Source organism: Aricia agestis, chromosome 19 (assembly GCF_905147365.1).
Source record: "Aricia agestis chromosome 19, ilAriAges1.1, whole genome shotgun sequence".
Classification (NCBI taxonomy): domain Eukaryota; kingdom Metazoa; phylum Arthropoda; class Insecta; order Lepidoptera; family Lycaenidae; genus Aricia; species Aricia agestis.
The window spans coordinates 2,973,600-3,000,026 of NC_056424.1; the positions used below are offsets into that span (position 1 = coordinate 2,973,600).

Consider the following 26,427-nt stretch of genomic DNA (forward strand, 5'->3'; position numbering starts at 1 on the left):
CATGAGATAAACTCATTCTAATATTTCCCCCGTTTTTCCCACATTTTCCTGAGTTTCTTCGGTCGTATTAGTCTTAGCGTGATAATATATAGCCTGTATATCTAAAACTGAAAAAAGTTTTTAAATCGGACCGACCTCAGGACCAGGAGATTAGCGCGTTCAAGCAAACATACTCTTCAGGTTTATAATAATAAGTATAGATTTTTTAAATATCGCTTGACAAACTCGAGTCTTAATCTAAAAGACTATGAAAAGTACCAATAACAGGGTCATAATAGGCTCATAATTATGGGACGATGCATGGTATAATATGGTATTGATGATGATGATGATGATGAATGTAATTTGCATAGTAGCATAATATGCTTTCTGTTCTTAAAACAACGCCGAAACTCCCAAACTTATATCTATAAAGAATTAGGAGTTCTCTCAGCACCTTCCGAACCACGGTATACCAGGTATACCTCGGTGTAAAATCTTACTTGTTGGAAGCATATGCTTAGAATACTTCTCACGAAACCGAAGTCACCACATATTTCCCTATAAATTTTGAGGAGTTCCCTCGATTACTTATGGATCCTTCATCAGGTCACCACTTTTGTGAATATAATACCAAATTGAGATGATACCCTATATACCAAAAGAAAAATTTTGAAAATCGGTTAACATCGTAATCGTTAACATAAGAGTAATCGTTGAACATAAAAACGAACATAACTAGGGATTGCAATCCGGCGTCATTTTCAATCCGGATCGGATTTGACCGGATTGATGAAATTGAACTAAAAACTTCTTTCTTCTTTCTAATTCAAAAACAAGGCATATATGCATCACTTGTAGCTGATTAATGCAATATTTTCAAAGCGAGATAACCACTCTTTAATAAAAACTGTAGAGCATGGAATAATATTTAAATGTCCGTATGGTTGCTCAAGCACATTACGGCATTATCGCAACCTAGTCGGCCTAGCCTAGAAGAATGAGCAGTTTAATTGCACCCTCCCCACCACCATACGTAGCTGTAGTCAATGGCGAGTTAATATTTAACGATATACATCCATTTGTTGCTCACCATTTAAAAGCGTCACTTAGCAAATAACTTCTAATAGAGCTGCTGCGGTTCCGCAGTACCGCTAGTTTTTGATAATTTTTGTAGTCAATGAATATACATTTATGACGTATTTTCACTACTAACAACATCATCCCAGTCACGTTCAAAGGAATTTGAACGAAAAGTTCCTTTATACTTCGTCGAATAAATTTTTTTAGTTGATCGACTATTACTCAATAACTTTGAAGTCTTCTTAGCCGTCATAATTTTCCTTTTAAATTCAGCACATTTCCTACTCCCGTGATTTTTTCACATTTCTAGAAGCAACCGTTTAGCTGGTAGAAGAGGGGCTGGACTCTAGCTAACGAATTTTTCCACTTTAAAACTTCATATTGCACAAATGGATCCCTAAATCGGAAAATGATCTAAGAATTCTCGTAATATTTTTTAAAACCTCTCCAACGAACACCCCACACAGTGGGGTGGACGCGAAAAAAAAATCATCCCCGCTTCATGTGTATGGGAGGTACCATAAAAAAAAATATTTTTAAGATTTTATATACCATTTTGTTGGAATCATTAATATGTATATTCACTAGCTGTTGCCCGCGAATTCGTCCGCGTGGACTTCAGTTTATAGCGCGCGATGTCAACAAAATTGGTGTCAAAAGCTTTTATAAAAAACCCTGGTACCCCTTAAATCAATACAGCTGTGCAGTGTGCACACAATAAGTACTTAATTTTTTTATATTAAACTTTATATTTTATGCCAAATTTTAAAGCTTATTTAGCCCCCCAATTACACAACTTTACCCATAAACTATTTATCATTGATAGGTTTAGCCCCAATTTCACCAACGTCTGTTAGTGTTAACAGCTTGTTTAAATGTCCTGTCTTCTCTTTCATTCATATGAAAAACGAAACAGCTAACGTGATACTAATTCGAGCATTAACTTTAACAGTCGTTGGTGAAATTTGGTCTTAAGGTTACGTCACTGCCTGCACAGATAAAGTACCGAGTTATTTAATACCGTAGAATAGATATAACAATCGAAAAAATCGAGACTTAAATGTAAGATGATACCACCTCTTATAGAAAGACTTTTGAGCAAGCGTCAGCGCGATGTAGAAGACGCACGGCGCCATCTATTATGAATTTTTTGAACAAATTTACGACCCTTACAACCCTTTTTTCCAGTAAAAAAGTAGCCTATCAGGCTTCTCAGGCTTTAGACTATCTGTATACAAAATTTCATTACAATCGGTTCGGTAGTTTTGGTGTTTGGCGTGAAAGCGAGACTGACAGACAGACAGACAGACAGAGATACTTTCGCATTTATAATATTAGTATAGATTATGTGCACACTGCACAGCTGTTTTTGGGTATTTTGATTAAGGGCCGCGCTACACCGGAATGGCAGCGGCGAGGCGAGCACTTTCAGCGCTGCCATTCCGGTGTAGCGCGGCCCTAAGAGGGGTACCACTTACCAGGGTTTTAAAAAGTTTTTAAATTTGACACACATTTTGTTGACACCGCGCGCTATAAACTAAAGTCCACGCGGACGAAGTCGCGGGCAACAGCTAGTTATGAATAAAAACAATAATATATAATAAAGTAGGTATGATTAGTTCTGTTACAATAATGAAGTAAAAAATAAAACGCCATCTGTTTTCATATATTAGAATTAAAATGTTGATTGCATTGATATATTTTCTGGATGGAATATAGGCCAACACGGTATACTCGAACTCCTTAGAAATGCAGTAGGAGTTCTATAAGATAAGATAGATTGATTATTATTATACCAAGTGATAATATTATTAAACATAATATTCTAACGTATTAAAAACTATAAACAAAAACATAATAACTAATAAGTATGATTAGTTCTATGTTACAATGAAGTAAAAAATAAAACGCCATCTGTTGAATCGTATTAGAACTAAAATGTTCATTGCATCGATATATTTATGGATTTTTTATAATATTATACATAAAATATATTTAAGATTTTTGAAATATTATTTTAATACACATCCAAGACCCAGGAACATTGAAAACTTTTTGTTCCGCCTGCGGGACTCGAACCCAGGACCCCCCGGATGAGCGATTCTTGAGTTAGCAATCCGGGAAATAAATCGAATATTCGTCGACATTTTTTTTTTTAAATTAAATAAGGGGGCAAACGAGCAAACGGGTCACCTGATGGTAAGCAACTACCATCGCCCATGGACACTCGCAACATCAGAAGAGCTGCAGGTGCGTTGCCGGCCTTTTAAGAGGGAATACGCTCTTTTCTTGAAGGTTTGCAGGTCGTATCGGTCCGGAAATACTGCTGGTGACAGTTCATTCCAGAGTTTTACAGTGCGCGGCATAAAGTTACGCGAAAACCGCACTGTGGAAGACTGCCACTCATCAAGGTGATGAGGATGGTATGTTTTTCGCGTGGGACGATAGCGAAAAGTTGCAGGTGGTATGATTCCGAACAATTCCTCAGAGCACTCCCCGTGATACAACCGATAGAGGATGCAGAGTGAAGCTACATCTCGGCGTAATTCCAGGGGGTCCAAGCTGTTTGAAACACTATGGCAGTCAACAATTCGAGCAGCCCTTCGTTGGATACGATCCAGAGGGAGCAGTTGGTATTTTGGCGCCCCTGCCCAGAGATGAGAACAATATTCCATATGAGGCCGAACCTGCGCCTTGTAGAGTTGTAGGCGTTACAGTTGAGAGTGCGATTAAATAATCTCTTAGCATCAATCCGTCAATCGAATCCATTACGATGGCTTGGTCTTTCTTGGGGTACATTATTCTGGAAGTAACGTTGGCATAACTTACAGTGGGGGTACTCGACATCTTCTCCATCACAAATAAGGTGCTCCTGCAGGCAGGAGCACCCGCGATAATATTAGTTAGGTAGTTACGATAACTAGTAGGCGAGCCTTGCGTATGTCGGTGTGCGATAACGCGTGGACCGAGCGCGGTGGTCGCGACGTGATTAGTATAGATTATTAGTAGGATATTAGATGTTATAATAATCTCTTACAATGTTAAGTAACACATACGTTTCTCTTCCAGGTGCAATCATCCCATTCCTCTCCCTCCACATTCCATACCACCATTCCAGTGTAAACATTAAATATGACATTGTAATATTAATAATATTCGGAGGATATTGTTGAATTATTATAGAGTATTGCTATCCCTCTCCCCCATCTCCCGTCCTGCTCGTATGATGATTTGACGCGTCTGGCAGGATGAGTTCGTCCCCCGCTGTGGAGACGTCCACGCCGACGGCTGCGCCCTCATCCCCCGCGCTGCGGCCCCCCGACTACCACTTCCACACGTCCACGCCCAACTACCAGAAGGTATGTCATGTGTTAGGATACGTTTCCACCAGACATGTATTGCGAGGAATGTTTTCGCTCATTAACGTGTGCTTGCAATGACATCGCTCAGCGCAGCGATTCTATTGGATCTTAAAAACACATTCCTGGCAACACATCTCTGGTGGAAACTCAGCCTTATTCCAAACGTTCGAATAGTCTGATTGAGTTTTGTATGCAGCTGCTATGTAGCGGTAGGGTCTATCGTGTCGATAGTCGTGTCAAATTACAGCTGTCATATGTCACGAAATAGCTTCCACATGTCACGATATAGCTGTCACATGTCTGTCTAACAAGACATTTGACACGATATGTGAGTGTTGTCACATCTGACAAAATAGGAAAAAAAATTAGAAACGTATACCTTAGAAAATTTTGGCTTTGACTTTGACATAAAACTGAAGAGAATTGAGTGACCGTCTAATACCTTCGTCGGTCCATCAGTCACCATCAGTCAAACATAATTCATGATTGACGGAATTGACTGTCGCTTGCGTGAGCGTGTAATGGATGCCTAAGGCTACATAGCGCCATACCATACATGATACAACCCTCAAGGAGCCTGTAGGCTTAGCACGGCCACATTAGAAATGCTGACAGATTTTGCGGACAAACTGACATATTTCTTTTGCTAAACCATCACTTTGTCTACTGTAAGAACCTTTCTAAGGTGGCCACGCTAAGCCTGCTGATGCCTGTTGTCTCCAACTGCCTCCTTACGTTAAGGTGTTCCCTAGCGGCCATTATGGGTGCATTTCCTTCAAGATTTCACAAAATTTTTGTATCACTAATGTCCCTAGGTCGTAAGAACTTTCGTGAACCATAGGTTCGTTTGAAAACGTGTTTGTTTTACGAGATTCATGACCCTAAAAGATCTTTACACATAGCCGTACACATAGTTGTAGGAAGTTGGTGAAAACATTCATGATTCTCTCGGATTCGGAAACTTCACTGCGTGACATCGAAATGAATTCTCGTCGCGTATTATAGATTATATAGGTATTGACCAATGACAGCACGGTAAAGTCTCCGAATCCTAATGCAACTGAAATTGTGAATCAGCTTGTTTATTTTCGGAGCCTACTCTTACTGGTATCATGCCCGTTTTTACCAATCTTTTCCTAACGTTATGTGTCTCCTAGCAGCCATTAGGGGTATCGTTTAAATTGTCAACATATTTTATATTATATCATTTAAATCCGTAAGGCCTATTATAAGGCAAGCTTTTGAAAATTACTTGTTTGTCCCGAGAAATACAAGACCACTATGAGAATTTATTGTTAGGGGATGATTGATGGAAACGGACATACCATATTTGAACGTGTGTGGTCGGCTATATTACAACACACGTTTTTGCACATTGTTTTTTAGCAATACAATGTGTGACAAGAAACGATAGCTATAATCGATACCGGAAACTGGATATCATTATCCCATTGCTGAATAACCATTGTTTGTTTTGTTTTGTTTTGATTATACAGTGAAAAAACAGGAAATTCCTCAATTCGGTGTCAAATTTTGAAAAAACTAGTCCACAGAAATAAGAGGCATAGAATATATTGTCGCCGTAAAAAGTAGCGCATTCCCGTTGCATGCTGTACTCAAAGACTTCTATTTAAACATCAGTTTAAATAGAAGTCTTTGGCTGTACTGTGTACAGTGTACACGCCTGTTTTAAATTAATCAAAATCGTCTTAGCAGTTTAGAAGGTTATTCTTTACAAAAAGAGTCTGTTAGTATCTATTCTGTATCAATCTTTAAGATAGGACTAAACTGTTTTTGTGGTTGACTTTGTCTATTAAATGGTCTTAGACTTACTAAGTGAACTAACGCACTATACAAAGACAGGAACAGATTAGCTAGTCCACTCTTAATTTCGACTAATAAGGACGTATGAGGAAATACCAGTCTTTATTGAGGATATAGGATGATAGCGTTCCTCAAGTTTCCTACTAATTATAGTCTAAGCGGCGGTTGCGGGCTATGATTATAGTGCAAGCGCCGGCAGCCTCGGCCCTGTTATATTATTCACTAACATATTTGCAACAGCAATTATAACTGTATAATCGATTATTATTGATTGTGACAGAAGCAGCACCAGCCCTTGAACGTGGTGCTGTCGGCGACGGCGCCCTCCACACCCCCTACGTACGGTGAGTATCATCTGTATTCTGTGTTTTTCTCTTGTAGATGGGATCTAATGGTAAAGACATTCTAGGATGTCAGGGTTAAAATAATATCAAATGAAATGAAGACGCTTTCACTAAATGAGGTAGAGAAGGGTCTTTAGACAGAGAAGGTGCACTCTTTACGAAGATTTTAGACGTGGAAGTAATTTCGTCAGTGAAATTAATAAGTTTTAATATACAATAGCATACGAGGGCTGCTATTTATGTATCCGGAATTAAAAAAAGAAACAAACATATCATTTAATATGGTTTTATTGCTCTTCAAAATATTCGCCGCGATGATCGACACACTTTTGCATACGCTGGAACCAATTTTCATAGCACTTTTTCCATTCTGATTGAGGTATCTCCAAAACGTGCATTTTGAACGCATCAACAGCCTCTTCGCGGCTCGAAAAACGTTGACCACGTAATTTGTTCTTCGCGTATGGAAATAAAAAGAAATCGTTAGGTGGCAAATCAGGGCTGTACGGCGGATGACCAGTCAATTCGATCTTTTGACCCTCCAAAAACTGAGTTGTTTCAGCTGAGGTGTGACAGCTAGCATTGTCGTGATGTAATATGATTCTGCGTTGTCGGTTGTCCTTTCTTATTTCTTCAAAGACTTCTGGTAAACAAATGGTCGTATACCATTCAGAATTAACCGTTTTACGATTCTCTAATGGCACTGTAGCCACATGTCCATTAATTCCAAAAAAACCGGCGACAATTTGCTTCAAAGTACTTTTTGCACGAGTACGAGGGCTGCTATTTATGTATGCGGAATTAAAAAAAGAAACAAACATATATCATTTAATATGGTTTTATTGCTTTTCAAAATATTCGCCGCGATGATCGACACACTTTTGCATACGCTGGAACCAATTTTCATAGCACTTTTTCCATTCTGATTGAGGTATCTCCAAAACGTGCATTTTGAACGCATCAACAGCCTCTTCGCGGCTCGAAAAACGTTGACCACGTAATTTGTTCTTCGCGTATGGAAATAAAAAGAAATCGTTAGGTGCCAAATCAGGGCTGTACGGCGGATGACCAGTCAATTCGATCTTTTGACCCTCCAAAAACTGAGTTGTTTCAGCTGAGGTGTGACAGCTAGCATTGTCGTGATGTAATATGATTCTGCGTTGTCGGTTGTCCTTTCTTATTTCTTCAAAGACTTCTGGTAAACAAATGGTCGTATACCATTCAGAATTAACCGTTTTACGATTCTCTAATGGCACTGTAGCCACATGTCCATTAATTCCAAAAAAACAGGCGACCATTTGCCTCAAAGTACTTTTTGCACGAGTAACTTTTGTTGGTTTCGACTCATCTTGGAACACCCACACCGTTGACTGTTGTTTAGTTTCGGGGTCATATGCATAGATCCAAGATTCATCACCTGTGTAGATATTATAAACGGCTTTTGACGTACCACGGTTGTATTTTTTTATCATTTTTTTGCACCAATCGACACGAGCCCGTTTTTGATCGATTGTCAAGTTGTGCGGAATCCAACGCGAACATATTTTTTTTACAGCCAAATGTTCGTGTAATATCTTATGTATGCTCGTCATACTTATGCCTAAGGACGCCTCTAACTCGCGATATGTAACATGACGATCACGCATTATTAGTTCCCGCACAGCATCTATATTTTGTGGGACAACAGCTGTTTTTGGGCGACCTTCTTTATTTTCATCCGTGAGCATAGACCGCCCACGATTAAACTCACTGTACCAGTGATAAACAGTGGTTTTTGATGGTGCTTCATCTCCAAAAGTTGCGGTGAGTTGAATAAAGCACTGTTGTTGATTTAGCCCACGCCGAAAATCGTAGTAAATCATTGCACGAAAATGTTCACGCGTTAAATCCATGGCAAATGAAGACACGCAATTTTCAAAATGACGCCACAATGGAAAAATAATTGACAGTCACATGAAACAAAATGTATTCTTCAACCAAAGAGTTCTATTTTCAAATGTTGTAATTACTTTTTAAATATTGTTCTTGTAAGTGGCCAGTTCCGGATACATAAATAGCAGCCCTCGTATTATGGACCAAGAAATAGGTAGCAGCGTACTACATCTAAATTTATATACCTTGTAAGTTGTAGGTACATAGATAACATATTTTGCCCTCTGTCCTTGTAAAGAGGACCATAACTGAAGAGCCCCTCAAATCTCAACAGCGGAACAAGAAAGTTTCGAGAGCCGCTCTGAATTTTATGAATTTTTATTGTAATATTCTGATTTTGTTTCCATGTACCAGAAAATTTTGCATAAGGTAGGAATAAAGAATAGAAACACTGACATGTTGTAGGAACAAACTAACAGATCTCCTTTGTCAGTATGACAATATCAAACTATTGCTGTTAATACAGCTGGTGTGTTCCAAAATATAACCCAGTATACTGGTCAGTGCTATCGACGCCATACTGTTGATTCGTTCCGAACTTCCCTTTACGCCAGTGCATTGACGTGTATTGACGTTATTGGGATGTTCCTTAAAACGTCACACTTGTCTTACCATTGCAATATGGCGTCGAATACATTATACATGACGTCTTGCTTGAGCACTGACCGGTATACTGGTTTATATTATGTCAAATTAGTATATAAATATCAAATTAGTACGAATTACCACAGGTCGACAAGGCTTTCTATGAACGTGAGCGGAGGCGCTGCACAAGGAGAACTGTCATAAAATTACGCTTTTGTATGATGGCAGCGTTAGTTCCTTTTTTCGCCACGTTCATGTAAAGTCTTGTCGATCTGTAGACATGAATTGCAAGCATAGTGACCATTTTGCAATTTTAAGAAAATGAATCTTGTGATACATTATTATGATTCTACAAAGCGACCGTTTTAGCCCCGCAGTTGGTAACGCTGATAATGCCCATTCATAACGAGGGCGGGTTGTAGGGTTATCGTTTACAAGTTACAAGACACTCGTATTGTAAGAAAACACAAGACACGTGCCAAGCTATGATTATTATAACTTGGTACATGTGTTTGAGGCTTAACTGTTTAGCCATTAGGTAAATACTTCGTACTAATAATTATAATTTTTTTTTAAGTGTCTATGGACATTAGGAACAGGGTTGAAAATCTAGTGTTGAATGCATTACTCGAATATGTATTTCATCATAGACAATCCATAATGAGGTTTTCGACATTTCTTATGCCGCTAGCGGCTAGACATAGAGCAAATGAGTGTTTTCACTTTTCGATATATCTTTTGGCGCTTGATAGCAGACTCACCCCATAAGAAACGTTGCCTGGTGGACTCGTGTTTTAGAAAACTAAATAATCCGACACCTTCCTACCTAGTACCTACCACCTGTCACCGGCGGAGCTATGTAGCTGTAATTTGTTTCTTTTCAATAAGATATATAACTAAACAGTAAACATACAGTTTTGTTCGACGTTTGAGAGAAGTCGTCATCGTCATCGTCGAAGTCGACGTTTGAGAGAGAAGAAGAAGAGAGAAGAGTGTGTGTCAACATGTCGACTCTACTCTGAGTTCTGACTTTGCGTAATATTTTCTATTTTCGTCTCACACCGTACATGCCACAAACTGAAAAATCCTCCTTGTACAGAACCCTTTATGCGCAAGTTCGACTGTAACTCGACCCGATTTTATATTCGTGATATAATGTTGCTTGTTTCGATGTTTTTGCTGTAAACTGAGCCTGAAACCTAAAACGGTGAATGGTGGCCTTATTCGAGGCTCTTTGTTAAAATCATTCATTACAAAAGCTTTCATACAATTCGTTTTAATTAGAATTTAAATTGATAGTGTTAGTAGAATAGAACTAAACGACTAGATATTATGAAAGCATAATGCTAGTGAGACAAGCAAATAAGTATTTAGTCTCTTGTTTTGTTTCTAGCTCTATTACGAGTAATTAGGTAAAAGAAGAGAAAGAGATGAATTAATTAAGCTAAAGTCCGCACTCAGATAGATCTAAACATTACAGATTACTTACGTCATACGTGATTATGTCAATATTGTTAATTAGTAATTCTTCGCCAAAATTCGCTTTTCAGTCGGGAAGCGTACATTTTTTCGGGATAAACGGGACCCCTATATCTTTTCACGGGGCTCAAACTATCTTCATACCAAACTTCAGCAATCGGTTCAGCGGTTTCGCCGTGAAGAGGTAACAGATAGACAGACACTTTCGCACTTATAATATTAGTATGGGATATATGTAATACATTTTGACAAAAAAATTATTGTAGACAGACATATTCTTTCAATTAGTATTGTTACTTGTTATGTTTATCAACCTTGAGAATTATTGTGTCAGTGATACAAATATTTGGGTCACAAAAAGATTCCTCGCCCCCGGGTGGGCTCGAACCACCAACCTTTCGGTTAACAGCCGAACGCGCTAGCCAATTGCGCCACGGAGGCGGTGCTAGAGTCCGTGAAAATACCATAATCGTGACTCCGTGTGATAAGTGATAACTGATTGTCCACGAAGATACATTTGAATGTGATTTGAATAGATGTTTATATGCATATTGTGTAAATAATGTTATTACAATAATGATATTAATGACGTCGTTATTATAATCTGTGACGTAAAGACAGAGCTCCATAGCCAGTGGCAGACATAAAGGATACGTCATTATTGAATAATATTGCATATTAGGGCTTTCCGTTTGTATATCAAGAAATATACTTGCAGTGGAGCAATGATAGGCAAAGTCAGAAGTTTGATAGTCTTCAGTTAGAGCCAGTCTACACGGCGCGTTGCGTCAGCGTTGCGTTGACGCAGCTTTACGCATAGCCGGCCACACGGGCGCTGCGTCATCGCAGCGTTATTACGAAGCAGTCTTAACGTCAACACCCCCTCCCGCATCATCTCGGGGACTGCTGTCCGTCATGTGTGCGTTGCGCGCTGCTGTCACGAGTCACAACGCAGCGCGCCGTGTGAACACCTTGGTTATTTGTATGTAAAACAACGCGACGGCAGCGCTGCGTCGACGCAACATTGAGGCAACGCGCTGTTTGGCTCTCACTAAACACTGCACTGTAGAATAGAGCGAAGAGTTTTAACATGAGATGCAAAAATTCTTAAATTTTTTCTCGAAAGTCAATAAAAAATTTAAATTTTTTAATAAGTACTAGACTGTACAATACAGACTGTCATGTCAGTATCCTCCTTTAGACCTGCTTGCGCCAATCCGAGTTAACACTGTGTTAAAATAATATGTATTTTCATTCATAAGCCCAGATTTAACTTTAAGGGAGTGAGCACACTGAGACGGGCCGTGCCGGGGCTCAGCGCCCCACGCAAAATTCCGCCTCCATACAATTGGTATGGAAGCGGATGTGCGTATCGCACACTGTGTCGGGGTGCGATTTTTGCTCGGCGGATTTCCGTCAATGCGACACGGCCCGACAAGACACGCTGCGCCCCGGCAAGACCCGCTGGTAGTGATGAAAAAAATTGGCGCCCCTTTTGTTTGCCTTCAGCGCCTCTTTCTATCTGGCGCCCTGGGCGGTCGCCCAGCGTCGCCCTCCCTAACGCCGCTACTGGTTGCAGCAGACGACGTGTCGTCGCGACACGTCATTTCTATGCATTTCTATGAATGTGCCGCGGGTGTTTCATAGAAATACATGGAAATACATACAAACCAGTAGTGTCGCGACGACACGTCGTCTGCGGTTGCTTCATGTCGTCCGCTGCCAACCAGCACCTTAACTCTGCTTTAAGGCTGGCGTAAGCGGCCCTTCTCTCTCCCACTCTCTCTTCAAGTCTCATATGTAATAGGCCCTATATCCAACCTAGGCTATAACAATATTGTTAAAAATTCCAGGAGAGCCGACATTGACGCCGCCGCCGCGGTCCCCGGGCGCTCCGCTCGCGACCCCGGCCTCCGGCGACAGCAGGGCGCATCCCCCGGACGGCACTTCCTCTGACAAGGTACCGACCGACAAATGTATATCTTACTAATATTATTTATAAAACTGAAGAGTTTGTTTGTTTGAACGCGTTAATCTCAGGAACTGGTCCAATTTCTAAAATTCTTTCAGTATTAGATGGCCCATTTATCGAAAAAGACTATAGAATATATCTTAATATATATATTTCTTGTGTGCGTGTGTATGTGACTGAACTCCTCCTAAACGACTGGACCAATTTTGATGAAATTTTTTGTGTGTGTTCGTGGAGATTCGAGAATGGTTTAGATTTACAGTTTGGTCTACTGGAAAATGTTTTTTCAATTAATTTCTTATTTATAAGGAGTTGTTGATTTTGGAATGTTTTACATTAGATCCGGATGGACGTTGCCATGGTGACATAATTATTTAGTCACTGCAATAATAATATGGGCGAAATACTTTATATGGCAAAACAACGTTTGCCGGAACAGCTAGTATTATGTATATTATCACTCAAAGTTATTAAGCGAAGAAACAGGAAAATGTGGAAAAAACCGGGAAAATTATTTGAAAGTGTTTACCTCACGAACTACGGGTGAATTTTTAAGTTATTTGGCATATTATGTAGAGTAGAGTTGGAGTATGTAGAGGAACATGTGCTATTCTTTTCGGGAAAATGTACGGTTTCCGTAAAATAAATTGGAAATCTAGTGCTTATTTCATTATTTCATTACATTTAACTAACGTAAGTAACTCGTACGATCGATCTCACGGTGCGTGCTGCTAGCTACACCTAAGTGTTTTTTTTATGAAACAAACGAGCAAGCGGGTCACCTGATGGAAAGCAACTTCCGTCGCCCATGGACACTCGCAGCATCAGAAGAGCTGCAGGTACGTTGCCGGCCTTTTAAAAGGGAATAGGGTAATAGGTGAGGGTAGGGAAGGAAATAGTGGAGGGTAGGGAAGGAAATAGGAGAGGGAAGGGGAAGGGAAAAGGGTAGGGGATTGGGCCACCGTAAGTGATGAGGCCAGGCCATTTAGCCGAAACTTTTTCGTTTTCACTTCGTTATAGAATCGCCGCTCAAAATATATGGAGTTGACATAAGATGAGTCGAACGTCAACGTCATATTAACGCACGCTTTAAATGTCAATTCCATACATTTTCATCGGCGATTGTATAACGAAGCGAAAACGAAAATATTTTGGCTCACCCTCCAGATCGCATGTCAGCTCGCACTGTGTAACCTAGGCGTTATAGACAGTAGCTCCAATGTATTTTACAACTAATAGAACCTTTAAGTCTGCGTCAGCACAGAGCGTCATTCTCTCAAACTTCATGCTAAAATAACTCCAAACTCCCAACTAGAATGTGATAATTTTTAGTGTACAGGCGGGCTAGGCGGTGTCGTTTGTACGAAGTTCATGGGCACAAGTGGCACAACTCCCAACATAAACGGCCATCGCTATTCGCAGAGTTCATGGTTACGCGGTTAAATAGATTTGTAGAATGACGCTGAAAGTTGTTTTATATTTGTCGAAACATTATGTTGGACGCTTAGCTCATTACGAAATGCCGGAACGCACCTGCAGCCTAATGTTGCCCATGGGCGACGGTAGTTGCTTTTAATCAGGTGACCCGTTTGCTTGTTAGTCCCCTTATTTTACATAAAAAAATGTTAAAATCGATTTAGTGGTTTAACAAACAGGTGTAAGGGTGTTGTCCGTAGCTCCGAAGCATGGGCATATTCCTAGGTCTACTTTTTGTTTTGACGTATTTGAGAGTATTCTTAGTGTTTTTCCTTATCGTATTTTCTCTTTCTGTTTAATAAAGAAGTAACTTTAATTTTTAAGCTACTGCATAAGAGCCTTTATCGCGCCGACCTAATTAAGAAATTCCGTAACGAAAAAACCTAACACCGACCGGCAGAGCCTGACTTCGACACGGTGTTTGTCTGCGTGCGACTAGAAATATGCGAATTATAATTGCATATAAGTTGATAAAAAGCTATACAATATCTTTACCGCGGCAGTCCCCGAGTGCCACACGTTTTCTGTACCAATATCGTTTTATCGGTAAATGTCAGTCGCATCCAGGTCAGTACGAAGTGCCAGCCCCACCTACTCACAGTGGAAGAACACCGCCGCTTTTATTAATAAAACCGCCTTAAGTACTACGGCTTCTATTGTGCAGGAACTGCGATGCTTAACCTTTATATTGTACTAATGTTTTACTTTATTTGATGGATACAAATAAAGTTCAAGGTCATATTGTGAGTCTTCGTTACCAGGGGAGATATATATATATATATATAGCGTGTCAGTGTAGACAACGTTATCCTTGAAACCATCAAATGGGCCCGTCAAAATGAACAACTTTTTCTATGAAAACAATGCTGGGAACTAAAAAAAAATGCTGTCGTCATACCCATACAAATTGCTCGGATCGACAATTTGTATGGGTATGAAGACGGATTTTTTGAGTTCCCAGCATTGTTCTCATAGAAAAAGTTGTTCGTTTTGACGGGCTAGTTTGATGGTTTCAAGCATAACGGTGTTTACACTAACATCTTGTATAATGTCTTCTATATGTTATTATTTTGTCTTTATAGTTAATAGCTAGGCTTAAATAGTCGCAGGGAAAGAGAGCCAATGAAATCGGTAGATGCAGATCACAGAGAAATTCCGCCATTGACCGAGCTCTTCTTGTCCCTTTCATAGGCTCTGCGCATCATCTCATTTCTACAGGAGCGCGATAGGGGCGTGACTTTGTGCCAGTAAAAGAGACAAGTAACGCTAAGTCCATGGCCAAATTTCTGTCAACGTCTCCTTACTCATAGCTGTATGCTATCAGCTTTACCTGGGTAAAACATAAGGTTTTTTTAGAGTTGACTCCAAAAATATTGTTATCGCGAGTTTTTTTTGGGTTTACTCTAAAAGAAAAAAACGTCATCTTTACTTTTAATAATGAAGAATATAGTCGCAATCTTCATTCTTTATAATTTATATTTATGTATGTGCTTTGAAACAATAACAACAATATAATATATAAAATGTTAGGTATAATTGTACCCGCATACCAAGACATGGCAGTCTTCACGCTATCGATTCGTCCCTGGGAACTATCACATACGCATACATTATGTTAATTATATATTTTGCTAAACGACGACTAATGGGTAGATTAATAGCTGTTTTTCAGTTATCATAACCTCCTCGAGTCGTCAGTAGTTTAGATATACTTACTGCAAATATGTTACAGAAATGTTCTGTTTTATTATTAGTCGTGAAATTTTGTTGTTTTAAAAACCATCAATTTGTGTAGAGCAGCCTAAGATCTAATTGAAGAGTCAAAATGGCAGTAATGTAAATTAAGAAAAGCAGGGGTACTAAAACGGAACCTTGTGGCACTCCGGCTTAAATGACCGCGATTATGGTTAAACATACAGTTTTGCGAAAAAGGGTACGAAATCATACATTTTCTAATCTTTAATGATAATTTACTTATCGACAACTTATTTAAAATAATGTCAATTCGCTGAAAAAAACCTTGAGCTTATCTTTACACAGCTGCACAGGCAAAGGCTTGTGTCTGTAAATATGATACTGAGTTGACGAGGCCTTGCAGAAAATCGGTTTGAAATATCGCTTGCGTTTTGTTTCGCCGAGGAAGAAGGCTCAGGAGGATTCCATAGACATTTTTGACACGTATCTTCTCTATGTATTTACTGTATTATATTGTATCAGCTACAAACTTGCATCTTTAAATGGTATGCTTAGTCCTTTTCTGATACTTTACCAATGTGGTTTGACGGACATGAATAAAATATTGAATAACTGGAATATAATATGTATCCACAATTTGTATCTATTATTTATAAGAGGCGCAGTGACTATTGTGATCTCTACCAGCTGGTAGAACAATGTGTTATTTGTTTTTAATTTATCATGTCACGAAGCCTCGTCTTGTAACCTAATTTGGCGGGGTTGGCCATCGCCTCCGTGGCGCAATTGGCTAGCGCGTTCGGCTGTTAACCGAAAGGTTGGTGGTTCGAGCCCACCCGGGGGCGGATCCTTTTGATAAGTAAGGTTTCACCAGTCATATTTTGTTTAAGTAGAATACTTTACAAAGTTCTTAAATAATCATTACGATAAGTTTCTGGTTTCACCAGTAATATTTTGTTTAAGTAGAATACTTTACAATCTTCTTTAATAACCATTACATGAGCAACTTTTAATGGCTTTGAATCACACGTTATTCTTGTACCTGTCTCCACTTTAAGTTTATTGAAACATTTTAGCTCTATCAACCTTTTAAGTTCATAGGGTATTATACTACAGATTTCATTTTGTAAATATCAATCAACCTGTGAATAACCCTTTATAAAGCGTATAACTTTGAAAGATTTTGTATAAACTTGGGAGGAAGGAAACTTGAGAGAAGCATAATTATTATCTGTATAAAGTTATAAACTAGTTTATGTGTTTATGTGTGATATTTAGACAAAAGTATTTTTTAGGGGACACCCGGGTTTGAACCGGGGACCTCTCGATCTGCAGTCGAATGCTCTACCACTGAGCTATATCCCCACACGACTGGGCTGTTAAAATTTACATAATGTAGCTAGTCGATAGTTAACCTACGCAAAGCCTACAGCCTACGCAGGTGTTTGCCTCAACAAAATACTCTTATCTGAGCTTGAACGAATTTCACAGTTGGATTTCAGTTTTGTTAATGAGCTTATCAATGCGTTGGATTATATTTAACAACATTAATCATCTTTTTCCGGTGACTGAAATGAAAAGTAAGTAATTACAAAAATAATTTTCGATCGCAGATTTTAAGAGTGGGGCTTCAGAAGCGGGCCAGTCCAGTAGCTCTACCATGAGTTTAAAGCTATAGTTTTTATCGATACTCGATACCGACTACGTCAATTTTTAGTATGGCAAATTTAACAGCGCCTCTAGCGGTTACTTGCGGAACTAAAATCGCCATACTAAATATTTACGTAGTCGATATCGAGTATCGTAAATGCTATAGTTTTAAACTCATGGTAGAGCTACTGTACTAGATTAACACTGTTTCAATGTAAATTGTATACACTCACCAGTCACCATGTAGGGCGTAGGCCATCCAATCGCCGTACTTAAGAAAGTATGCACTTTTCAATCCAGTGCAGGCGCTTACTCTATTAATGTAGTTTACATTGACCTGAGAAGTTTATTATTTTCATGACTGTTCATGTTATTTCCAAGTTTGGCTAGGACAATGCAGGCTAATCACCTAATTGTCTGACAAGTAAGATGATCCATGCGTCGGTTTAGCATGAAAAAAGTCGGTCCTGCGCCTGATCTCTCGCCAGTCGTGTCGGTCGTCCGTCCCACTGGGTTGTGAGAGTAAAGTAATAGTGCACTTGTGTACTGCACACAAACTTGGACACTATACAATTACTCCTCCGTAACTGGCCTAGTTTCAATAAAATCGGCCATCATTACAGAAACCCGTGTGGGAGGTTTTTTTTTATGAAATAACGAGCAAACGGTTCACCTGATGGAAAGCAACCGTCCCCCATCATGGACACTCGCAGCATCAGAAGAGCTGAAGGTGCGTTGCCGGCCTTTTAAGAGGGAATAGGGTAATAGGGGAGGGTAGGGAAGGGAATTGGGCATCCAGTAAACTCACTCACTCGGCGTGAAACAGCGCTTGCGCTTTCTGTGAGAACGTGGTATTTCTCCGGTCGAACCGGCCCATTCGTGCCGAAGCATGGCTCTCTCATTTTACTGCACTTATGAGTTCATCACTATGATGTCTATAATTCCAGTCGTCGGAGACGGCGGTGGGCGTGTCCCGGACGCCGAGCGCGGCGCTCTCCCGCAAGGAGAGCTACAAGGCGCAGCGCCAGCACTACCGCAAGGAGAAGAAGCGCGCCGCCACCGCGCTGCTGCACTCCATAGAGGACCCCAGCGTCGTCGTGCTCGCCGACTGGCTCAAGGTGAGCCCTATTATGATACTAATAAGTTTCAAAATAGGACATGACGATTGACGATTGTTGTTAAGCACTCCCAAGACGGTAATTCAGCATTACATGCGTTACGTGCTGTAATGCACGCATGATCGTTTATTGTAGTGAATGATGCGAATGACATGCAAACTACGTCATACGTGATGTACATTGATTGACAAGTTCTTTAATTTTTCGTCCTGCAATACGTGCGTTCGCGATCGGCATCTCATGCAACAATTAATACTGTCACGTAAATGTATGTAATGCTGAATTACCGTCTAGGGAGTGCTTAAATCACTGCAAAACTGGGTGACACTACGCTGCCGCGGAGCTACGTTACACTTCACGTTCCATAGTACTGTCATTTTGTGTCGCTGAATATTTCGTGACGTCTGGCGTCGCGTCGCTTCGTGCAGTGTAGTTACGGCTAGTGCGGTTTCACCTTTAATCCGGGCTATATGGCACAAGTCACAGAAGTGGACCTTAGATTTTTTTGGGTTTTATTGTTCTTGAGTAATGACATGGCTGTGGCTAGAGACTTACATTATATTATTAATAATCATTGTTGTACTTGCAGGTTCGTGGTTCGCTCAAGTCGTGGACTAAGCTATGGTGCGTGCTGAAGCCTGGATTACTCCTCCTGTACAAGAGTCCTAAAGCTAAGGTCAGTATAACAACATCAGCAGGCACTAGAGTCTCGAAGGAAATTAATAGGTTGACAGCTTAACAACAAAATACGTGCCCTCTTCAAAATGGCTTTATGTTTACTGTAAAGTGTAATGATAATATTTGACTAGATGTTGCTATTGAAATTACTGCGCAAGCAATTCCTTTGTTCGACAATTTGCTATACCCGATAAGTTGCTTATGCCGTTTGAAAACTCCAAAGGGGCCAACTTCCACTTGAAGAGGAAAAAGTTTTTTTTTTCATTCAAAATTAATTTTATCTTATTTTTTTATATATATTTGACAGAGGAGCCACTGGGTGGGCACTGTGCTGCTGACGAGCTGCCAGGTGATCGAGCGGCCGAGCAAGAAGGACGGATTCTGCTTCAAGCTGTACCACCCGCTCGAGCAGAGCATCTGGGCGCCACGCGGACCTCACAACGAGACCATCGGTATGTGGCAGTCACTGACTTGTGCTGCGGAGTTCGCCCCGAAATTGGCATCCTCTTGTACTGAGATGACATGCCTAATGCAAGTACCTTCTAGTACTGAGCTGGTATGTCACGGGGCATACCAGCTCAGTAGCTCTACCATGAGTTAAAAGCTATAGTATTTATCGATACTCGATACCGACTACGTACATATTTAGTTCCGCAAGTAACCGCTAGAGGCGCTGTAAAATTTCCCATACTAAATATTTACGTAGTTGGTATCGAGTATCGATAAATACTATAGCTTTAAACTCATGGTAGAGTTACAGTATTACCTCATTCAGAGGGCAATAGTATGGCCTTTGGCATCTTCTTCTTCTCCTCCCCTCTTCTTCTTCTTCTTTAAATCTCTATCGAGATGTACCTCACTACTGAAGCCCGCTTATATCTGTCCTAGTGACGAATATCTGGCATATAACATTCTTATTAGGTACACAAAACATCTGATCGTTATTTAGTATGTGAGTGAGACAACAATCTAATATATAAAATTCTCTTGTCACGGTGTGCGTGGTTGAACTCCTCTGGAACGGCTCGGTCGAGATTTTCGTAAATCTTAGCGAGCATATCGGCTAGAGTTGAGAATCAGACAACATCTACTTTTTATATTGATAAGTGCATTTGTTGAATAAATATAATAGTAAATTATTACAACTCGAGACTGAAGGCGACCATTGTTTGTGCGATGGGATAGCGATGGACGTTGCCATGGTAAAATACTTATTTAGTCACTTGGCGAAATACTTTATATTATGGCAAAACAACGTTTTCCGGGACAACTAGTATAATATAATAATAATAACAATATATCCCGCAGGCGCGGTAGTGCAGCCGCTGCCGACGGCGCACCTGATATTCCGCGCGCCGTCGCAGGCGGCCGGCCACTGCTGGCTCGACGGCCTCGAACTAGCACTCAAATGTAGCAATGCTATGCTCAGGTAAGCTCGTGTTATGTAGTAACCAGCATATTTTGTTACAGTGGAAAATATACTAAAAGTTTTTGGTATGAATAGTCTGCGCAACGTTTTGAAATCAGATAAACGAGATGAATGACGAATTTGTGTCATATTCCTATTTTTATATTACGCGGGCAATAACTGTTAATAAGATCCTATTTCTACAGGATTACATTATATATTTCATTATATTGCCGTGTATGTATGTGTCATTTATATGTCAGATGTTCGCGGTCGCGGCCCGAGGCGGCGGTGGAGACGGATGCGCCGACGCAGACCAACATCTCACACGAGGAGCTAGAGAGACACTTCAACGAGCACGGTGAGTTTATAATATATCAGTGGCAGTAGCGTACCGCACCTTTACCCAGTATAAATTTTGTTTGGGAGCCCTTACGCCTCTAGTACTCTGCGAAACAGGAATAGAGCGAGATGCAATATGACGCATTGTCGTGTGGCGTATGAGACAGTAAATCGGTTCGCCCCTGTTTCGCAGTTCGCAGCATCGGTGGAGTAGAGGCGTTAGAGCTTAGGAAGACTTTATTATATTTCTCAAAACGGATAAAATTTACGTTAGGGACCCCGTAAAATTGATACGTCAGTGTGTTATTCATTCATTCAGTGGGCTATTCTCGGTTCGATATGTCAGGGGGCTATTCTTATGACTCGAATGTCGCTTCAGCGCAGGTTGACTCGCTCTCGCGCACACATACTGTCTTACGCGCGAGTGTGATAGCGTGCAATCGATGCGACGTTCGAAGTATAAGGGCCTAACGATTGTATCTCCGATATTCGTTTGAATGTAAGGCTGTTCCACATTATTGTTTGTGCGCGAGCGGGACAGCATTACAGTTGATTCGAGATCAAAGGTATGAAAATTGGCTGTGGCCCACGGGATGCCTGAGTACTTCGGTCTTGTATGATCTGTTGAATGTTGAAGTTTGAGACTTCAACTTAAGCAACAACATGCCTGAAGTCTTGTGTTGTTGTGTGACTAAAGTTTCATAATTCGTAAGTAATTGTATTATTGTATAGCTTACTGCTGCGCAATGTGCAAACATAAAGCGAGTTTTGCCTTGTGGTTAACAAAAAACACTATTTCCGCTTAACAACAGTCTGTATAACATAAATATATACATGACTGAAGTTTTATGTTGTTAGACCAAACATAAAACTTAAAGATTTAAAACAGTTTTTTCATTTTAAAAACATAAATGCAGCAATAAAATTATGAACCTGAAATACAGCAATAAAATTATGTGACTCATATCAGTCACTGGTTCATAATTTTATAATATTAGTTTCTTAAACTAAGGGCCTGTTTGACCTGTTTCACCACTTCCTGATAAGGCCATCCACCAATTAACTTGACAGATCAAGTATGGAGAATCTGTCAAAAAAGTTGTGAATAGCCTATAAAACAGAAACAGGCCCTAAATATTTTTAATTTATAAAATTTAATTTCTTGCTTGAATGGTTTTGACGTCGTAAGAATAGCTTTATAACAAGCGCTGTTCGTGAACTACAGGTACCTACGATTACTAATATGTTTCGACGTCGTAAGAATAGCTTTATAACAAGCGCTGTTCGTGAACTACAGGTACCTATGATTACTAATATGTTTCGACGTCGTAAGAATAGCTTTATAACAAGCGCTGTTCGTGAACTACAGGTACCTACGATTACTAATATGTTTTTTCTTCCTACCCTCACCCTTTGCACCGTATGCTAATTGTTTAACGCTATTATTTAAAGTAGCAAAGCCAGATACTATCACTGTACCACTACCGCTCTTCTCTGTGCTAGACTGCTCCCCTGGTAGTACTAAGTCGTTCGGCAAAAAGATATCTTGCGATAAAGATGATGAAAGAATGTGTAAAAGCCTAGCGGCCAGTCCCTTCAAAGTTGACTTCAACAAACACATTATGCGATGCTTCGAGCTGCCCAAACTCGGTCTAAGCGACAAGAAAGACAAAGAGAAGGAAGTAGAAGTAACCGAGGTTAGAGAGTTTTCTAAACGTCGTAGCTCCACCCCATCCGTTAAGTCGAAGAATAAGCAGAAGAAAATGAGGGATTCCGGCGTCAAATCCGATTCCGAGAGCGAGTTATCGAATTTAAACGAAATGAATCAGAAGAAGGAGGAGTCGGAAGTCATTTTCAGTTCTCCCGCAAATTTTATTATAACGAAAACGGCGCCATCTATCGAGAGATTCGACGAAAGTATTGACAAGGACGATAAAGATGAGAAGGACGAGAAAGCGCCATCTGTCGACAGCACCACGACTACGGACGACGATGACGCTGAGTTTCGGTTCGTATTTGAGACTCCTTGATGTTTATTCCATTTATTGCTTAAAGATATAAGGAAAGAAATAAAAAAGGATATAGAACGCTATGTGGGCCTAAGCAAGCTGATACATACCTAGGGTACACGGGAAAACGTTTTTATTCATACAATGTGTGGCGGTACCCACAATTCGCCTAACATTCCTGCATCGCGCTATCGAAGTTTTCTGAGCGCGTCGGTATATATACGACAGCTGAAATGTATCACGTGGGCTTCGGCCTGACCGGGCATAACACCTCGCTCGGTCGGAAGATCTTCCTTTAGCGTCGCCACGCTTATTCCCACATTAGTGACCCTCGACAGAACACGCCTCCTTCATCATCACTCCCCGCCTCTCCGCATCGCGCCAGCCAGCATCGCCTCATCGGTTACCTCGTCCACTAGCCGCAATGTACCGCGGCCTGGGCGACTCCGCATCGGCTCATCGGGCTTTCTTACTACACCGACCGGTCAGCAAGCAGAGCACAACATCTCTCCTGGTCAGCAAGTGAAATGTATCTCGTGGGCTTCGGCCTGACCGGGCATAACACCTCGCTCGGTCGGAAGATCTTCCTTTGGCCGCCACACATTATCCCACAAATATTTAGATAAAGGCGTAAATGTGCCAAAGTCCTGTGTGTGCGAGAAAAATACGCGCAAAAGTTTAGTCGAGCTGCTACAAATCCGTACAGTGTTTATAAAGAATAAAAAAATAATAATTTTTAGTTGTAAAAATATTCTATTGCAAACAAATGGCAAAAATTCGTTTTCTAACCGTCCTTCTTACGTCACTCAAACACAGGAGCACAGCAGCCTTCAGCGAAAAATACTCTCTCATAAACTACGACAAACTGCCGTCCGTGAGTTTTGAGGCGGTCAAAACTGAGCGGCGAGACGGTAGATTCTCCTCGCAGAATGTCTACCTCGCCGGGAAGATCGTGAGGAGTGGTACGTCGTGTGGTGCTAGAGAGGCTATAAGCGTATCTAGATTTATTGTCTATCAGCAGGCATAGCATGTAAAGGTCTACTCTTACGGTAAACTAGACATAGTGAATGATTAACAAATCGTCGTTGTACCTGTGACACCCTGTATGTGTTTTTAGTAAAATTTTCAGGGGTAGACAACGAACTATTTTATTGAATGATTGATGGATTTATCGATAAATTAAAGGTCTTAGTTCATACATAATAAGATTTGCCACCATACTGCATTTTTGATTTATTGATAAGTCCAACTATCATTAAATAAAATAGTTTATTGTTTACCTCTGAAAATTTGACTAAAAACAAATACAGGATTTGGCAGGCGCAACGACGTAATGTAATATGTCAGTTTGTCCGCAAGAACTGTCAGCGTTTCCATTCTGTCGTATTTCTATTGTGACCGCGCGCGTGCTAAGCCCGCTGATATGCGCCGAAATTCCTTTATTGCGCTTAGGCCGTGTATTTTTCCACAACTAAAACCACATAAGATAGGTATAACTACTAAAACTATTCTATGTTGTTATACCGAGAACGGATGGCCAGTGAAGCTGAGTTTCAGAAAAGGGTTGGGTCGTGCCCCACTGGGCCACATTGAGTTAGGCGTACTTGTACCAAAACTGTATCGTTTGTATATTGCGAAAGAGGAGGTATGTTTTAAAATCGGACTAGCAATGACCGGATTAGTGCAGCTGGGACCGAAGACAATATGTTTTAATATTTAAATATATTTTGTAAACAATAAAAAAAAAGAATAATGCATATTTCCTAATGCTAAGTACTTTTTGATAATACACCTGTAAACAAGTATATTTGTTGAGTGTAAATGTTGCATATTGTGCGAGAGTGAAAATTTTTATTTTTTGCTAGCTAGTAACAGAGTTTATTGTGTGCATTATGTAGCTTTGCTAATTTTTGCTAGTGTTTTATGTGTTTTATAATGTCATTATTTCAATACATGTTGAAGACAAATGTGGAAGACAAATAAAAAACCTGAGATCCGATTTCATTGTTTGAGGGGTATAAAAATATTTTTCATACTAATAGATCATTAAATGTTATCTATTGTTTACTTAGTTCGTTAATTTTATGCGGAGAATATTTATTTAAGCTATTTAAAATTACAAGAATAGCTTCCAAAGTAATTTTTTATTATTTTCAAGAATATTTTCAATGGTAACAATTAAATTTAAATTTAAAAAATATCGGCCAAGTGCAAGTCGAACTCGCGCACGAAGGGTTCCGTAGCACAGAGCAAAAATAGGCAGAAAATTGTGTTTTTTGTTTGAGAGCCCCCTTAAATATTTATATTATTATAATTTTATTATTAATTATTTAAGAACAGACCTAATTGAATTGTTTAATTGATTTTGTGAGAATTTCAATAAGTGCCTATACCTGTTGTCATTATTGATTACAAGCAAAAAAGGCCAAAAACATCACGTTTGTTGTATGGGAGCCCCCCTTTAATATTTAATTTATTTTATTTTTAGTATTTGTTGTTATAGCGGCAACAGAAATACATAACCTGTGAAAATTTCAACTCTCTAGCTATTACGGTTCTTGAGTTACAGCCTGGAGACAGACAGACAGACGGACAGACATCGAAGTCTCAGTAATAGGGTCCCGGTTTTACCCTTTGGGTACGGAACCCTAAAAATACTATCATTGAAAATTAAATAGATTTTAACTTTCAGTAATAGTATTAGAAAGAGAATATTCGAGTGTAAGTGTGGACAGCGACTGATTAGTGCAAGTTCTTTATTTTCTCCTAATCGCTAATTATTTGCACTAATCAGTAATCACCTGCACTCTCACTAATCAAAGTGAATACAGGCCTTAAAGACAAATGGTATGATAATCTAAGATTTTGTGAGGGGGAGGAGACAAAACACGTTCTAAGGTAGGGGGCGGGGCTTTTGGGCAAAACACGTCACTCCCCCGCCCCCTCTTCCGGTCAGGCATGGCCTTGAAATTTTAGAGGTGGAGCCTACGAATAATAAAAACTAAGGAAAAGCAACTCCGTCAAAAACATGCTCCACAATACTTGTCAAAAAAGTGTACCTTAGGTACACATTTAAATACATCTGCAATATTTAGGTGACCTTAAGCGGTACTAGGCTGACGTCACATGACAGATCAAAAGGTACCAAATTTAAAAGGTATAGTATAGGAGTTATGATTCCTTAGTTTTTATTATTCGTAGGGTGGAGCCCAACTTCTTTGATAGATCATAAAGAGATATAGGCACTACCTATGTGTCGAAATAAAATACACACTATCTAAGTTTTGGGGTTTCATGTAACGTGTTTCCAATGACCCCCACCCTCCACCGCGCTTAGGCGCCTGCTTCTAGTCAAATAACTCTCGAAAATACCTCACGCACCGAACGACCTCTTATCTGCTGATTAGCGTCTAAGTAACATCAACACAAAACACTCATTACTGATTACACATTATTATTATCGCACATTTATCAGTAGTATAACGCGCGCG

General features: G+C 39.9%; 1 protein-coding gene and 3 non-coding genes across 5 annotated transcripts in view; 2 read left to right on the plus strand and 2 right to left on the minus strand.

Annotated features, from left to right (window-relative positions):
- LOC121736871 (oxysterol-binding protein-related protein 8) overlaps positions 1–26,427 on the plus strand; it is a 53,761-nt gene that overhangs the window by 7,584 nt on the left and 19,750 nt on the right. Inside the window, exons 2-11 of one of the 2 annotated variants that reach the window (XM_042128338.1) lie at positions 4,132–4,421; positions 6,529–6,592; positions 12,442–12,548; positions 18,329–18,499; positions 19,089–19,175; positions 19,485–19,629; positions 20,486–20,606; positions 20,849–20,946; positions 22,383–22,935; positions 23,753–23,898. In XM_042128338.1, coding sequence (XP_041984272.1) covers positions 4,311–4,421; positions 6,529–6,592; positions 12,442–12,548; positions 18,329–18,499; positions 19,089–19,175; positions 19,485–19,629; positions 20,486–20,606; positions 20,849–20,946; positions 22,383–22,935; positions 23,753–23,898 — 1,603 coding nt within the window. In that variant the 5' untranslated portion in view covers positions 4,132–4,310. The remainder of the gene's footprint in view (positions 1–4,131; positions 4,422–6,528; positions 6,593–12,441; positions 12,549–18,328; positions 18,500–19,088; positions 19,176–19,484; positions 19,630–20,485; positions 20,607–20,848; positions 20,947–22,382; positions 22,936–23,752; positions 23,899–26,427) is intronic. The other variant, XM_042128339.1, reaches the window with a different exon arrangement.
- On the minus strand, positions 10,956–11,029 carry Trnan-guu. The gene has a single exon. It is a non-coding gene; the product is annotated as a tRNA-Asn (tRNA).
- Trnan-guu lies at positions 16,503–16,576 on the plus strand. The gene has a single exon. It is a non-coding gene; the product is annotated as a tRNA-Asn (tRNA).
- Trnac-gca lies at positions 17,025–17,096 on the minus strand. Its single transcript has one exon. It is a non-coding gene; the product is annotated as a tRNA-Cys (tRNA).